We start from the raw sequence: 18,231 nt of genomic DNA on the forward strand, positions 1-18,231 counted from the left end.
TTGGAGCTGTCCATGGTCTGAGGATTCTGCATCTGGCCAAAACTCTCATACTGCTCTTTTCCTGTAGCACGCTGTTCAGTAATCTATTTGACCAGTCTACTAATTAACTGCTAACCACCACCACCTGTGGTTGCTCAGGTAGCTGCCAGGTTTCTCAAAGGACTTTTCCCAGCACCTGTACAGTTCAACCAATAAGGACCCAGCATTGATTATCTGGGAAGTACTTTGGACGTTTATGACCCTATCCTATTCACTGCGAGTCCAGAACATGCAGTGCCTCCCTGTAGGCAGCTTGGCCTCCAATGGGATTTACTGAACCTATTTAGGTGGCATAAGTTAAATGAGCCTTGGGGACATGTTGGGCTGGGAAAAGTGGATAGGATCTTGGCATGCACTGCAGCCACCAAGTTTGTCCCCCTCCTGTACCCAAACCACCCCAGTCCCCGCCTGATCCTCCCCCGAACCACCCCCGCTGTCCCCTTACCTGCTCTGGTAGGGTATACAGGAGCCACTGGTACATGCACTGAGCCTCTGTCCATTTGCACTGGCAGCTCCAAAATGCACAACAGTAGTGTGGTTTTCACACTGCAGAGCAAGGCTTATGCTGACAGACTGCGAGATGATAGGGACGGGCTGCTATTTTCCTAGTGTGCTACTATTTTCACTTGCATGTTTCAAGAGAACGTCTACTGCATACATAAGATCACTATGGAAATTGTTTCAATTATATTTAAAAACAGCTTTCAGATTTTGATTTGGGAGGTTATTATTACTACTTTTAATCCCTCCTACAGTATTATTAGGCCAGAATTCACAAAATAGTTTTACACATTTCAGAACCATTGATTTAAAGAAAACTCATCTTAATAACGAGCACTTTCCAGCCAAAATAAGGCACCTTCAATTGATTTTGATTTCAATATGAGAGATTTAAATACATGTTCATTCTGAAGAACTTTGTACAATGTAGATGGAGTCCCACACACATTTATATGCTATTCAGTTCCATGGTTGTGACCCAGTCTAAACATCACTCAACCCCAATCACAAACAGGAGGCAGCCAAGATTTGATACCAGGTGATGTAAAGTGAAGTCATCCATTCCGCTCATCAGCTCAATCGTAAGAAATTAATTTCAATGGACTAGCAGCTCACAATGAAATCGTATGCATGCCTATTCAGAAGTAAGCCCCACTGAGTTCAAGGAGACTCACAGCCCAATACTGAGCTGCCTGGGGCGCCTAGGCTTGGTGGCACTGAGAAGGGCTGCTGCCGGATCCTGTGCACCCCAGGCTACCACGGGAGGCACCTCGGGAGAAGGGAACTTTGGTCCCCTTCCCCCGGGTACATTAAGCAGCCCCACAATGGGCTAAAGGTGCTCATGTAATGAAGTAAAGGCGCTCGTGTAGGGCGCCGAGCCCTGCACAAGCACCTTGGATCCTGCGGAGCGGAGCTCTGTGGACCCGCCTCCCTCCCTCCCCCCGGCACACCTCCAGCCTGCTCCCCTTCCCGCGTCATGCCTCCGCATCACGCCTCCCCCTGCCCTCTCTCTGCCCACCACAGGCCTCCCCCCTCCCCAGCACACCTCCTCCCCTCCTCCTGCCCCGCTTACCGCGCCATGGCTCGGCGGTCCAGGGGACCGCTGAGCCACAGAAGCTGGGCGACTGTCCCACGCTAGCCCAGCACTGGCCAGCACTGGGCTAGCACAGGTGGGAGCCTGGCGGAGAGGCTCACAAATGTGCTTTACAGCATGTTTGCGGCGGTGCTTGGTGGCACGAAGCCATGCCACCAAGTACAGGATTGGGCTCTCAGGGTCCAATCCTATTCAACTATACAGCCCCAGTGCAGCTTCAATGTAGCCACTAAGCGAGGGAACAAATATTCCCTTAACTTGTGGAGGCCTGCATAACCACCACAGGATGCAGTGCACACCCCACTGGCATGGCAACACCAGGGCTGGAAAGTTGGATAGGATTTGGTCTTCACTTCCAGGAAAGTGTGTATAGGACTGTAGCCTTAGAGCCCAATCCTATCCATTCCCCAACCCCGCTAACATAGCTGTGCCAGGATTATTCTGCTGTTATAAAAACATGCCTCCAACATCCCAATCCTGGGTAAGACTGGGCTGTTAGATTCATGGGCCATGACAAAATAATTTTATAGAATGCATTAAGTCAGGTTTCCAAACTTTTTGGCCAGAGGGTTGCATAAAATATCTGGCATGGTGTTGAGGGCTGGAAAAGAATAGATTTTAAAAATAAAATTTAAATAAATACATTAGAGATGACACTTAGATGAATGAATAAATGGGTTCAAATTTCCAAGATTTCTCCAACCACCAACACACACCACTGAAATAAAGCAAATGGACCCACACTCCCCCACCTCCCAAGCAGCTTACTTTTATATACAGGAGTAAATACCTCAAAATCACAGGAAACATCCAGAGTATGTTCTGAGGGCCAGGGAGGCCTCCCTGAAAGACTTCTAAGGCCTTCAGTGGGCACAAAAAGTTATTTTTGGTTTTTCGGGAAAACCAGCACGTGATGTTTTTAGGCCTGTAGAAGGCATTCTGAGGGCCGGGGGAGCTGCACACAGCCTCCCCGGCCCTCAGAATGCCCTCCAGACGCAATCAGAGTACAGCTCTCAGAGGCTCTCAGGAGACCAGAGGCTGGCTGCAGGCCGGATAGTGGCTCGCCATGGTCTGCATCTGGCCCCAGGGCCAGGGTTTGGAGACCCCTGCATTAAGTCAATAGTCCATGTAAGGAAAAAGGACATGAAAACCACAAATGAAGAATTTTGTTCAGAAAGCATTATATTTACAGTACAATTATTTCTTTAAATGATTCAATAACATAAGTTTAAATAAAGTTGCTTTGACATGAACAGAAGAAACTTCTGCTCACACAAGAGAATGGGGAGACTGTTGCTGATCCCCCTGTCCTGCTAGGGCCCTCCATGTCACCTACTACCCTGTCCCAGCCCTGCTCTTCTCTGCCAGCCCTCAGGAGCAGATTTTTGGAGTATCCAGGGAACTGCAGAGAGAAAGAGGAAGTGGTGAATTCCTGCTCTGCCAATGAAGGTCAGGATTCAAAACATAAACCTGTTTCTCTTATCCTGCTAATCACACTACCTAGAAGGAAATACAATCGTGCATCACTTAGCGACACAGACGTGGACCGGCACCCCTGGCACCAAGCAAGACTTAATGCTAAACGAAACCTCTGAAGTCATGGGAAAGCTGCACTCCCCTTGCCTCCGGAGGCTTCTCTGAGCTTCTGAGGAAACCAGAAGTCGCATCTCTGGTGCAAAAGCCTCCGGAGATGAAGAGAGCAGAGCTCCCCTTGGCTTCAGAGGCTTGGGGTGTGTGCAGGGACCAGGGGCTGTATCGCATATGTGGCCCATCACTGGTCAGAGCATCGCAAAGCATTGCTTATCTGTTTTTGAAAGAAATGTGACAATATCGTCATAGTCTACCTACGGTGCCACTTTAATTCAATAAAAATAGTATAAGCTTCTTAAAATTGCATTGTGCAATCAAAACACACATCATAAAAACATAAAAGCCTGGCTGGAACAGACCAACAGCCCATCTAGTCCAGCTTCCTGTACCTCACAGAGGCCAACCAGATGCCCCAAGGGAGTGCACAGACAACATGACAGCCATATCCTGCTGCCACTGCCTTGCACCTGGCATTCAGAGATAGGTTACCTCTCAAACCCAGAGGCTGCACAACGCCATCATGATCTGCAACCTGTAATGGACTCTTCCTCCATAAATCTGTTCAATCCCCTTTTAAAGGCTTCTAGGTCAGATGTTGTCATAGTGTCATATGGCAAGGAGTTCCACAGATTAATTACATGCTGCGTAAAGAAATATTTCCTGTTATCTGTTCTGACTCTCCCGCAAGAAAATTTCAGTAGATGTCCAAAGGAGGTGGCATATGTCTGAGAAGCCTCATAGGTGGCCTCAAGGCTTATGTGGAGGTAAGTATAAATGTATTTTACTTACCTCCTTTTTGTGCTCAGTCCCCCATCCCATTGCTGGATGCGGCGCATGCCTTTTGACACAGCTGCATCAGCACTGCTGGTGAGTGATAGGATTGGGGCCCCATACCTTCAATTCTTTTCTTACTAAGAAAACACTTAAGATACACTAAACACTTAAGCACATGGAGATGATGAACATTTTAAAAAGCATCTACTGACAGAAAAAGAAAAATATCACTGAAGTGTGTGAAATTAATAATATACACTACATATTGCTGAAAGGTGGACATTTTTGAGGTTGACGTTATTAGTTACACTTCCTATCCTGGCAAAATCTATCTATAATTAGAGAAGCAGAAAAATGGCAAGAGAATTCACCAAAGCACACAGCTGTATGATATTCTCTGCTGGTCTTTCATGGTTTTTTGTTTCATGCCTTTTGCTTTGAAAGGACACAAATATGGGAACCTCATTTTTTCAAACCGATCACACTTCAGTTTAACCACTGGAAAAGAAGAAACCTTATTATCCCCAAGGAACCCATAATTTGAAAATGGAAGCACACAAGAATACACTTTACTTTTCAAAGCAATGAGTTGGAGACAATTCTGTAGATATTTAGCAGAAAACTGGCATAAAACATTGGCTCTTACATTTCTTCATATGTGGGTTTATTAATTTAATAGACTTGAAAGAGAACTTAGCCAAAAAATGACAATTATTGTCCATGTGGATTCAGAATCAGGGAATATTTCCAAAAAGTATTTGCTAAAGACTGAATAATGGCTCAATCCTAACCCACTTTCCAGCTCTGACATAAGGGCAATGCAGCTCCGAGGTAAGGGAACAAACATTGCCTTACTTTATTATTATTATTAACAGTATTTATATACAGCTTTTCAACTTTTCAATTGCCTTACCTTAAGGAGGCCTCTGTGACTGCCCCTCAACTGCAGGATGCAGCACATGCTCCACTGACACAGCTATGCCAGTGCTGGAAAGTTGGTTAGGATTGCGCCCTAAGTCTATTTGATTTAGGTAAAGAAACTCAGTGTGAAGCCTGGCCATTTATATATAATAATATTGCTGTATGGGTATAATCCTAAATGTACAGTACAACAGAGGGTCTTACATTATCTGTACTACAGTACACTTCTCATGGGGGAAACCACTTGAAACAGCCTTCAAGTCCAGGTAGGGTTTTCCAGAAATATAAATATCACCCAATCATCTCCCTCCCTATGGTGTCACTAGGCAAAACTAGAAATCAACAGTTTTAGGATTAGGATGGAAAATACTACATACATTAAGTTAGAAGCAAACATCATGACAACAGAAAAGAAGATCAACAGCACATTTGAAAACTGTAGATTGTGACTGCCTACTCTCTCTCCAACACTCCAAGCTACCACCTGCCCTGGCTAGATAGTGCTTGCATAAGCATGAATGCTTAGCTGTAAGAACTATTATTCTTTGATTCTAAGGCATTCAGCATCACATCTAGAATCATCCTGCAAAATAAAAAGTTTTGCATGCACTTAAGTCTGGTCTTCATATTCCTTCTAAAGATTCCGCAAGTTAGATTTGTGGTGTATAAGTCTATGGACCAGAGACTCTTTAATCCATGGCACTGGAAGATGGACAATAAGAAGTTTTAAATAGCACATTGAAAATAGGACATAATTAAAATCCAAGTCATTAGACCAGAGTCAACACACTTGAACTGGTCCATAAGACCCTTAGGATAAAGAGTCAAATTGTCACTAAGAGAATTCCTCAAACTGCTTCCCAAAGAGTCACCCTTTTTTCAATTAGCACATCCTTCCAGACAGTTACTGTCACTGTGAGAAAGGGTTTCCCATACCTCAGTGCACCTGTCGGCAAATCACTGGGCAAATTATCTGTCTGTACCAATCTTTTCTCAACACGCACATTTGTCAGTCAGGAAAAAGGGCTTCCATGTAGCAGACGTTTACAAGTGGTTCAAGTAAATACAACTGAATTTACAGCATATCCCCTCCAGAATGCACAAACAAACTGCAGGTATTCCCATGCTACATTTGAAACATAAAAGCTACTCACCTGCAAATGCTGAGCATTGTCCGTCATATTGTCTTCACGCCTACGAACTTCTTCTAGCAACTGGGCATTCTTCTTCTTTTCCATTTGTTGATTGTGCTTCAGATTGGCCACCTTCTTGTTTTGATCCTTCATATGTCTAAGAATCGTATGCATATGCCTGTTAATTCTGACAGTTCCACTAATAATATTTCAGTGCAAAGGTAAAAGGGGCATAAATCATTCACTTATCATCAGGTGTAAATTATCTAGCACATTTAAGCACTGAGATAAGGCTCTGTCATTTAAAAACGAGCAAACTGCATATGACATGCATCTATGAATGGCAATAAAACCAACTGTTCATTTCTTAAATCATTCAGAATACATTTGTAGTCAGTGTAAGATCAAGAGAGCATCTGAATATGTTATCACATAAAAGCATGGGACAATTTTTAAGAAAAAAATGGATCATAGCATTAATTCCATTCAGGTTTTTTGGGTGGCTGTCTGTTTCATGTACTTTTAGGAAAGAGATTCTCAAATCCTAGTTGTCACTCTCTTTAGGGGGTTAAAATTTAAAACAGAGACCACAACAATTTATTGCTAGGTGAATGAAATCCTCCCCAAATTAGGGTATCATGTGCAATCCAACTTTTCTATTAGCTCCTCTGCTTTGTGAATCCTTCTGCTCTGGTTGGTCTTTAGACTTGTTCAAAGAAAAATCTACTTATTAATGCCTGTCTCTTTCAAGACATCATTAAATGAAATGAATTCACAGATACTTTTTCACTCACCAAAATAAATTAGTTGGGAAGATAAACTCCAATCTAATGTACCACAAAGCCAAATTTCTGCCAAACATTAACAGAATTGTAACAGTTCTCACAGAATTCAACATGCTATTCCACTCAGAACTATAAAAAAAGTATATTCTTCAACTAGAATAAGCAATGATTTGGCTTTATATGGTCAGTTACTACCATAAAATTATGAAAAACTAACCTTAGCATGGAGTTTCTACCTGCTTGGGCTCTTAGATATTAATTTCTTTGACTTTCTCATGATTCTGAGGAATGTCCTTCTTTTTATCTATATAATAATAGTCATGTGCAAATTCCAAATGAGATCTACATACTAATCCTTTTTTGGCAAAGGGAAGGGATATTTTCTAATGCCCATATGATCACTGGAAATTTTCCAGTTTCTTCTGCAGTAGAAACTGTAGTAAGAAAATATTTAGTTACAACAAATCAAGGGGATATCAAGATGCTGTAGCAATTACAATGTCACTGCGATTAGGGGCATGGTATTACAAACCATGAGCGATATGAAGAATAATCTAAGAATATCGACATGCTAAAGAAAACCATTATACGTTAAAAATACAACACAGGTGAACACTTCAACACACAAACACACACACACATATATTTACATTCTGTTTACCTAATGTGGTTTAATCACAGACCATATTCCCCATATAGTGAATTTTAGAAACACAGCAAACTGTTCACCATCATAGCACAAGAATCTAGGATGAGGATCAGCCAAGTCTGAAAATGAGGAGGCAGCCATATTTCTTAGATTTAAAAAAAACAAAACTCCAAGCTTGATGTCAGCCTGAAATGGTCCATTATGAATAAAAGAGCTGCTGTCACTAACATGCAGGAGTTGCATAGTTATAGCTTAATATTTATGCTGAGCATGTTGTTTGGCCATCTAGCTTGACGAGCCATAATTTAGAGTGCTCCCTGGTGCCTTTTCCTAATCAGAACAGCAACATGTTGTTTTAATGGAAACGAAAACGATCGTGATGCAAATGTTATTCAGTAGGCAGGCCACCAGAAACTACAATAGGGCCACCTTTTATAGGATACCCTGGGCAGCAATTTGTTAAGCTATCCGAGAACCTGATATGGATGATGTAATGGTAGAGGAATGCTATGTTTTCACCAGGGGACTTTCAGAGTGCAAGGTGAGAACTTAACAGCTTCATACTTTAAAAAACAGCAACATTTACCAAAAGGGAAATAGAACTATGAAGCAGAATAAGGAATCGTTCTGGGGAACAGGACTATGAACCAAAAGCAACAAGTGTGCTGTGCAATTTCCCCATTAATTTCCTTTTCTGAACCCCCAGCCCCTGACTGCTCTCTGAACAAACCATTAGGATTTAATGTATCCTGCCAGAGTACTACTGCATACAACATTGCTAAGAAATGCTATATTTCTGTGCTGCGATGTGCTATGATAACTACGAATGCAGCTCGTTTTCTGAAATTTAAAGACACTAATTGAATCATCAATTTATGAAAGATGAAAAGTGGGTAAAGATAAAGACAGGATGGGATTCATTTGCCAAAGAAAATAAATAAGAATTACAACAGTCAGACAAGTATAAACATGGAAAAGGATAAAGTCAAATAAACCAATAAATTGGAAATAGCTCTGTAGTGCATGTTAGTTCTCACCATGTATTATATTGATGAGGTTATTCTGTTAATACTAAGGATTGGTTCTTGCTACAGTCTTATGTCGGCATCTGCTATAAACTAGAGATTAAAAAAAGGTCTACGCTTGCCAACAGGCTGTGTTTTGCAGATACTTAAAAGCACAAACAACCACTAACATTTATTACGTCTCCAATGTTAAAAGAAAACAGTTCCATTAAGTAACATGGTCAACATATGTCCTGCTAAATTGGAATTGACTAGAAATGGGAGACTAAAAGCAAAACAACACAGCTTTGACCAGAAGCTACAAATATGTGACAAAGCTGCAAGGAGAGGAGTGAGGCTTTTATTTTCATGACAAGCTTAAATGGCCATCCCATCTGCAAATGGCTCACTACATCACACTCAAACAAGCACCACTCCACTCTGACACGCAGGAATGCCCTTGGCAGAATGACTAGTGGAAATGCCTACAACAAATAAACATTTTTCCTTCAGCAGGAAGAGAAAGACTATCTGGGTCATACACAATGTGTACTGTTAAACAGGGCTATCAGGATAAATGTGCTTAACATAGGGTGTTTTTGTAATGTAGATAATCTTTCTAGATATAAGCTAATAGAAGAAATACTTTGTGTTCCCCTATGCATTCACACTCCAAAGCTTTGTGGTCTACACATTGGTTTGTTTTACATCTCATTTTATTTGCATGATGGGATTCAATGTGACATACACTGGATTCCCAGTGTATGCCACAACCGTCCATTGAGGCACTGACCAGAGCCAGGCATACATTGCTACAGCAAAGTTGAAATATCATGTACCTTCAGAAAAGACCCAGGACGACCTTGTAGAGCCAGGAGTTTAGGGGTATAACACAAATGTTTTCTAAAAAAGAGCCTCTCCACTCACATCAATCATATATAAAAATCTTGTCCCATGGACGAATGCCTAAATATTTTATTGTAGAATATAACACGGACTTCTAAATACTTTAACATCCTTTTTCTGTCTTTCTAGTTGCTTCTATAGCATCTGATATTTACAGAAATTCAAACCACTATGTTAAGTTTCCAACTTTAATTAAGCACATCAGTATGCTTGCCAAGAGTTAAAGAATATCAGCCAAAAATAAGTAGTATTTCATGGTCATGGTAGCATTTATCCATCTTGAAAAGTTAAAAAATTGTTTGCTTAAAGAAGAACCCTCCAAAATGCAGATATGCAAAGGACTCCTACACAAGGAAGAAGCAGAGTTTGTAATGATCCCCTAAAGAATACTTTGCTTCCAAAACTTTTCATCACATTAAACATTATTATGGTGAGACTGAGAGTCAGTTACAAAAATCTACAAGTATGCCAGAAATCTTAGCATCTCACTGCCAATTTCATAACAGAAATATGCATGTTTGGGCTTTATGTTGGTTATTGAGTTTGTCTATGCTCTGGTCTATGATCACAGCTATTAACATATCATGAATCAATAAATAACAGAAATTGGTTTTATATTTAAAATGTGAAATTAAACCTAAGATGTTATAAATGTAATGTTTTTATCCTAAAAACGATTTTTAAACCAAAATTTCAATAAGAAAAGTGATTTTAAAAAACTATCTGAATCCAGATCATCAAGCATTTTCAACAGGTAGGAATGCATGCCACAGAAAGTGACACTTTCGTCTAAAAATGTTGCATGGGACACGCAGTTTATAACAGATGCAGAATTCTTTCAAACTATAAAAAGAAACGTTTTCGTTGGAGTAATGCTTCCCTATTATCCTCTGCAAGTAAAACTTGGAAAGGGAAGTTTATATTTTTTATTAAAATCACTAGCCATTTGTCCAAGGCTTGTGGTGGATTGCACTATTAGTTAAAATAAATTAAAACACAATATAAAATTGAAGAAATCTAAACAGAATGGCCAGCAAAACCAAAAGCTAGATGGAAGGCCCTTAAAGAGGAGGAGTTGTGCACCTCACGGGGGAGGGTCTATTTCACAGCCTTGAGGCAACTGATATACGAGTTCTCCTTCCAACTATGACAGCTAATGTTTCTAAAGGAATTGGAATTCAAACAGACAGATTAGACAATCAAGGCTGGTGTAAATGTCAGTACACAGAGAGGAAGCTTTTGAATTATGAGGGCTCTAAAAGTAGAACTTGCAACAAAACTGACATATATAAATATCACTCCACATCTTTTAGGCAACACACAGACATTCCCCAACTTTGCAGCGCTGTGACCCATCTCAACCTCTGAGGTGGTTCGTGATGCTCCTAGTGGTGCTGGAGGCCTCTCCTGGCCCAGTGACCCACTCTACAGGCCTCAGAATGGCCCTCAGAGGCCTCTGCAAGCCATTTCCAGGTTTTGGAAGCAAACCATAAGTGGCTTCCAAGAAGACCTGTAGAGTGGATCACCAGGCCAGGAGAGGACTCCCGAGGCTCTGGTAAGTAATGAAGCTTCTGGAATGGCTCTTATTTTTGCAAAACCAGGGCAAGGGCAGGTAGGAGGGCCCAGATCATGACCAAATGTGTTTGGGCTCGAAGCCCACCAGTGCGGCACAACCCACTCTTTGGGAAGCACTAGACTGCAGTGTTTTGCACTAACTGGAGCTTTGAAGTTATCTTCAAGGGCAACCCATCTAGGGTGTTCTACAGTAGTCCTTTCTGGAGATAATGAAAGCAACATTGCAGGATCTTCTCTATCTAAGAACTTGCACAACAAATGGAAATGATACATGTTGCTACCTGCTATGGTAGCAACCTATGTATAAAAAAAAACGGACTGAAGATTCCATGTCTTATCTGATACCTTATCAGTGATAGTTACCCCATCAATTATAGTAAACCATGCCCTTCAAAAATCTGAATAAGTTCCACAGGCATAACTTCTAATTAACAATCCTGTTCTAAGTTTCCACAGGGGTCTATTGGGCAATTACACCAAGAGGTACGGTGTAATTACACCAATTACACCATGGCTGAAGAGCCAGCCATGTCAGTTACAGACAGCTGTGAGGTTGGTTACAAAGGCAAAGTGATTACAAGATAAACCAAGAAGCAGAGAGTTTGGAATGTTACTGCAATGATACTCCAATAGTAAATTCAACTCCACCTCTTCAGAGGAAACTCCTTCAGTGTGAAGGCCCTGTTCGGGTAGGACTGGAAACCTCCTGCTGGAAGTGTCACAGTAGTATAGGGGTGTTCTCACATCTGAGTCAGAAGGAGGAACCAGGGCTACCAGGACATAAAGGATGGAGAGCCAGCATGATGTAGTGGTGCAACTTATCCACTATAGGCTTCATTCTTACTCTACACTAAGCTTTCTTAGAGTGGACAACAAGTTTCTTTAAAATACACATACCTCATCTGTTTCAACTGCATACCTCAAGACTCCTATGGTACTTCACCTTGAAAAAGAGCAAGCAGCTTTCATAGAGGCCAGGAAAACAGACAGCCTAACTTTGAATAATAGCAATGACAAAACCAGTCTGCCCACAAATATTTTTCCATGATATAGAACCTAAAGTTTTCAGGTCACAAATAAACAGTGCAATGTTAGCACATGTGGAAATACAACTCCAGCTTCCACTGAAGGTTTTTTTGCAATGTTGCAAGCCATTCATTCACATTTAAGCTCAAAGAATGTCAGTCTGGGCTCATCTCATAAAGCTTCTTCTTATCAAGGCGAAAGCTCTGTATGTGAAACATATTTAGATCTATTTACCATAAATTGCCATTTGCTGCTGACACTCCTTCACTCCCATAAGCTCATACAAGGAAATATTCTCTAATTAATCTAAGAAAAGAGCCAGGATGGTGTAGTGAAGGGAGCTGCATTTAGCCCTGGAAGATCCAGGTTCAAATCCCCACTGGGCCAGTCGCTATCTCTCAGTGTTACCTACCTCACAAGGATGTTGTGAGGACAAAGGGAGGGAACTATGTGCACCACCCTAAGCTCCTTGAAGGAAGGGCTGTATAAAAATGTGAAAAATAAATAAAATAAGAAAGAAAAGAAGTTGTCTTATTTGGGCAAACTTACACACAAAAATAATAAGCAACCCACCAAACATTTTTAGTTCAGTAAAACATTGAAAAATTTTCATGGGAAGCAAAGTCAAAATTGATTACTTAGATAACTTTAGAATGTTTCATACAGTTGGACTGAGCTCTCTGTTGTATATGGTTGTGTCCTCCTTACATCCTGGTCTGCTTGCCTTCTGGCTTTTTCTAGAATTAATTTTGGAATTGTTGCATGTACAGCTGGCCACTGCTTTCAGTTCATGCCTTTTTCCTTAGAGGTTATCAATGTACACAAGTGCATATACATATTTATTAAAAATGCTCAAATATAAATCTTGATGTCATCAAAACTGCAGCAATTGGCAAATGTGCAGTGGTCTGAACAAAATACAGGAATTAAAAAAATATAGAAGACGATTGCAACTAATTTTGCTATATAGACAAGATTTTATAATCTGGAATTTTAAATGTGTAAAGGGAAAATATTACTAAAACAAAGCACAATGCAGCCTGCATTAGGTGCCACACAAGCCTGCTGGTGGACCATGAGGCCGAGAACAAGGTCAGTATAGGGTTCCACCCCTGGAGGGGCCTGGGACAGGCTTGTTCCAACCCCAGGGAGGCCTCAGATTGGCTTGAGAGGGAGGGAGTTCTAGCACCCTTGTCTTCCCCTCTAGCAAAGCTGCCAAACCTGGCTGTGAGCAGGAGCTGTTCACCTCACAGCTCCCTGGTTCACACTGACTGCCTCGCATCCCTGGCTTCCCAGTTTTATGGAGCAAGCTCACCCCCTTTGGCCCCTCCCCTTCCTCCAGGTGGGGCAGAAAAGGCCCTTTCTGTTCCTGGCTTGTTTCCTTCAGTGTTACCTGTTTGCCTTTCCAGCCTCCCCTGCCTGGTTGGGGTGAGCCAACCTTCTTTGCCCCCTCCAAGGGCAGGGAAGCCTCCCCACCCTGGGCATTGGGTGCCTGCTCCAGGTTAAGTCGGGGGGCGGGTCAGGGCATCTGGGGGGACCCCCTGACACTCAGATTTATTACTCCATCAGCCTAGGTTGATCAACATCATATTTTTTTAACCAATCTTAAGATTTCATTTCTAACCACTTTTCAACTCTGTTCAACGGACAATTTAAATATTGGCAACAACTTAAATGAACATACCACACACAAAGGACCAGTGGCTGGGCTTTGCTTCTTAAAACTGTGCAACAGCCTGAAACTTACTGGAAAGCTTGACCAGGATTTGAGTTTGTTTGGTCACTATCCTTTTTGGCTAGGACAGAACTCAGAGCTTTAATTAAGAGTCTCATCATTTTTATATCCTTGTCTCCCATAAAGTCTTTTTAATTTGGAGTTTCAAATTCTTCAGTCAGCTTATCAGATCTAGCTTTAAGTGCTATACGACAGCAAAAAACCTGAGACTACTTGTTACTCATCGAACAACAAGACTAAAACCTGTAATCAGCCATCTGTACCAGCTTCTTTACTCCTTTTTATAGCACTATAAATTGTCTAAGCCTTAAGCAGGCAAAATTCACAGATCATTGTCTATTTTTCAGAGGAAGTGACTCAAGAGGGCCCCCCCAAAAAAACTGTACATATGATTTTTTTTAGGTCAACTGCAAATTTTTATTTCAAAGGCAGGCAACAATTTTCAAACTGCCTTTTGTTACCCTATTAACTTAATGAGTCTTTGTTAAGTATTTACATGAAAAGCACAAGAGATACAGTAACAAAAGGTAATGGGATCCATACTTCTCTCTGAATCGGCTGACTTCCTCTCCTATTACATATATTACCAAACTAACAAACTGTTTCCTTAACTTTAAAAGGTAAACAAAAGAGATCCTGTAGGATGGTCAATCTAACAACATATTTTTTAGAATAGCAGGCAGAACTGAGAACAGTATCAATAATAGGGTACAATCCTACCCTGCGCTGGAACAGGTAAGCTAAGAAGCTTGCACTGTATCCAGCGCAGGATTGTGATCATAAGCAACTCAGTCAGAGGCAAGGGGGAACTTTTCCCCTTACCCCTGGGTAAGGGCCACTGGTCTCTATGGGTCTTCTTGGACTTGTGCCACCTCTTGTTCCCAGCTCCGAGTCCCGCTCCCCGCCCACCCGCCCCCAGGACAGCCCACCACCTGCACTCCCCTGCCTAGGAATGACTCCCCCCTGCCTCCCCCCACCTGCCTTTTGTCCTTGCATCAGTCTAGCCAGGCCGAAGCAAGAGTCAAAGAGGAAGCTGGCGCGGAGGCTTACGTCAGACTCCACAGGCCAGCGCTTCTCAGAGTGCCAGCCAGGCTTCCTCTCAGGGAGTCCCTCCCCCAAGGGACTTGCGTTGGCCCAAGGGTGCCTCTGGATTGCGCCCATAGATGGTTCTGAAGTTTTACACCAGTTTGTTCAGCATGGTTGGCCCATCTAGCTCTTCGTTGCTACACCCTGGTGACTCACTCTACAGTTGTGAAGATGGGCATGAAGGCAAACAGAATTTAGGAGGCTGGGAAGAACTGCCAGCACAATCTGGGATTCACAAAATTAGTTCCAAATTACTTTACCTTTTCCTTGGAGTTTTAATACACAGGAACAATGAAAAATTTAGGGAGGATATTAACATTCAGAGCTTTAGGTACCCAACTGAGGATTAGAGTACAGTAGGAAATCTCTGTCAACTGCACTTTTTCATTAACAGGACTTCAAATTTTATTTTTTTAAATAGCAGGTTTGTAAATATTTCCTGATATCTTGATAAGTCATTGTTACATACTCAACTACAAAGTGACCCTTGGTATCTGCAGTTCTCTTCCCAGAACCCCTGCAGATACAGAAATCCACAAATATTCAAATCTGCTTATTTCCGGGACCCTAAGCCCTCCGAACCTGACCTGAATTGTGCTCTGCTCAGGTCCAGAGGACCTTCTGAGGGCCAAAAAACACAACTTCATTTTACTGAAAGCCAATCTAACACTTGAATAAACCTGCAGGGAAGCATTTTACAAAACTCTAGTGCAGGCATCTAACCTAAAGGAGACAGCAAATTACCTTTTGGGCATTCCCACTCTGATTCAAAGCTGCAGATCATCTTTGTCGGCCCAAGCTTCTTTTTGCCAACCCCAAGGGTCAAGGGAGCTGGACAGTACTGCCTCCCCCAAGCTGGAAAACGTGTGAGGCTAACTTTTCAATCCAAGCCCAAGGGATCACCAGCCAGCCTCCTTAAACCAGACAGTCTCTAAGTATCAGTATTTATTCATCTGTAAACTTCTGCTTACCTAGGGTGCCCCCCAAATCCCTACTCCTGTTCCTTCACCTGTATCATATGTGCCAGAAGTGACCATCAAACTACAAGAAAAAAACAATCTGACCCAAATACAACAGTCTAGGGTCAACCAAGGCCAATCAGGTAGACTGCAAAAAATTCCTACCTGGCTCCAGAGGCAACTAGCTAATCCCAGACTGCGCAAACAGAAAGTTGGGTGAGGGATCAAGAATATGAAGCACACGTACACAGAGCAGGATGCCAGCCAACAAATGGCAGTAAATTCTGCCCACTTCAATAGGATACAAGAATATTCCCGCGCTTGCTTCATGTGATGGTAGAGTGGGGCAAAGAGCACTCCCCAAACAAAATGGCAGCAGCAGTGTGGCACATCAGATAGAAAAGCACATGACTGTTATAAAAGTACTCTTTATTAAATGAAGTATTGCTATTAATGATTCTACAGGTTGGGAAGCTTTAACACACTGCTGGATTTTTCTAGTAAACCAAATTATAAACCAAGGCCCTAGAAAGCAAATAGGCAAGATTAGGGAGAGAGGTTTTTTTAATTAGACAATGATTTTGCAGAGGAACAAAGCAGCCCCATAGCGGTATGAAATGTCTTTATTTTTTCTTACAAAAATATTTCAATGACATCTTCATGACACTTCAAATGATAGCCCATGACTTTCAACAAACTTTCTCCTTTCTAGTTTCTTTCACTTTCCCTTTTTTTCTACTCTACTGATTACCTTGACTTTCTTGATACTATTGCTTGATTTAGTGAGTCTAAATCAGTGAGTCTGATACAATAGTGAGTCTGCATGACTCTTGAAAGTTACTCCTCAATGTGTACGTATCAGAGGCCTAGCCCCATGCTTGCAAGAATACTGAATCATTTCCAAGGTAATAGGGATGAGCAGGGGGAGAACTCATCAATTGCTATCTAGCACCAGCCATAGACAGATAGTGATGTCAGTTCCAAGATTGCTGATAATGTGCTGGCCAAAGCTGATGCCATGAGTCATCTCTGTCACAGGGAAGAATCATGCATGCAGGGGATCAGAATCACCATTTTTTTAAAGTTCTTTACTGGGAAAGAGAAACACAATAAGATGCAGTTTTTATACAATTATAAAGCCATATGCCAGTGATAGGTGATACCCAATACAGAACTGGCTTGGCATTCACAAAATGTCTTGGCTAACAAGTAGAAAAAAAACCTGTGTTTTTTCCAAGATTTCTCTCCCAGCTTGTAAGACTGACATAAATACATTATGATGTTGAAAATTACAATTTGGTTCTACTTCTCATTCATCATAGCATTAGTCAGGGATGAGAACTTGAGTCTGAGTCACAAAAATCAGCATTTTCCACTGACACATGGAAATTTGAGTCACGCATGTAGAAGACTCAGCAAAACACTCGAGTCAGGGGCCCTGACTCATGAGTCGCCATCTGCTTGGGTGACCCGCGTCGCCTACCAATGGCTACTGCTTGTGCTGCCTCTATCTTGCCCGAAAAACCTCTTGTGTTCATTTGGAAGCTGTTTTTTGCAAACACAAGCAGCAGGGTATGCTATGCTCTGAGAAGGGCTGGGGAGATGGAGCGAAATGGTTACCTTTTTTTACTTGCACTTAAAAAAAAACTTGCAGAGTCTCACAATGCAGAACTTCTAGCAAGTTTTGCAAAAGTATCAATTTGACCTGGCTTAGCTGACTTGATAATCCAAGTGAGGGTCCTGCAGACAGAACTCGAGACAGAGAGGCACCTCCTCTAGTTCCCCAGAGCATCTTTGGATAGAGGATGCATCTCAGGGAGAAGGAGGAGGACAGGAGGAGCTGTTTTTCCCCATACGGACAAGTGGGTTTTTTAAGGAGAAGGAGGGGCTGCAGGAGGCTAGAGGAAGCCGGGGGAGGCAGTTCCCAGGGCTGTAGAAAAAGAACCAGTCACGTTTCGCATGCTCATTGCATCGCTTGCAGCTGCAGCAAGCAGTTATCTCACGTGCCTTCTCTTGTGTACCCAGCACAGTGTCCATTCAGGTAGGCAGCCTTCCTTAGATTTTGGCCAAGCAGGCAGGCAGGCAGGCAAGCCCCTTCTTACTGCTGCTGATTGTGGGGCTAGAGGAGAGTGCTGGGGTGGGTGAAACAACCCTCTGACAGCTCCAATCCACAATAAAGGTCAGGTCTGTCTCTGAGTGGCGCAACACATGCTGGCCAGGCAGCTTAGATGAAGCAGGCTGCAGAACTATGTCCAGGCTGTTAGGCTGCTGTTATTATGGGATGCCTGGATGCATAGGGGGTACTTTGGCCACACAGAACACCCCTCCTTTCTTCTGCAAACATTCCTGAAAGTAACTGTCAGTCACTGTGGGTCTGAGCAGCATCTTTTCTCTCTAGCCTCCCCTGATTCAGCCTACCTGTACTGCTGTGTCCAATGTGGTCACACACCTCGCC

The 18,231-nt window shown here is 42.3% G+C and overlaps 1 protein-coding gene across 1 annotated transcript in view; it reads right to left on the reverse strand.

Moving 5' to 3' along the window:
• ERC2 (ELKS/RAB6-interacting/CAST family member 2) overlaps nucleotides 1-18,231 on the reverse strand; it is a 501,410-nt gene that overhangs the window by 169,481 nt on the left and 313,698 nt on the right. Inside the window, exon 16 of the mRNA XM_066612969.1 lies at nucleotides 6,073-6,208. Coding sequence (XP_066469066.1) covers nucleotides 6,073-6,208 — 136 coding nt within the window. The remainder of the gene's footprint in view (nucleotides 1-6,072; nucleotides 6,209-18,231) is intronic.

Source organism: Tiliqua scincoides, chromosome 2 (assembly GCF_035046505.1).
Source record: "Tiliqua scincoides isolate rTilSci1 chromosome 2, rTilSci1.hap2, whole genome shotgun sequence".
Taxonomy (NCBI): Eukaryota; Metazoa; Chordata; class Lepidosauria; order Squamata; family Scincidae; genus Tiliqua; species Tiliqua scincoides.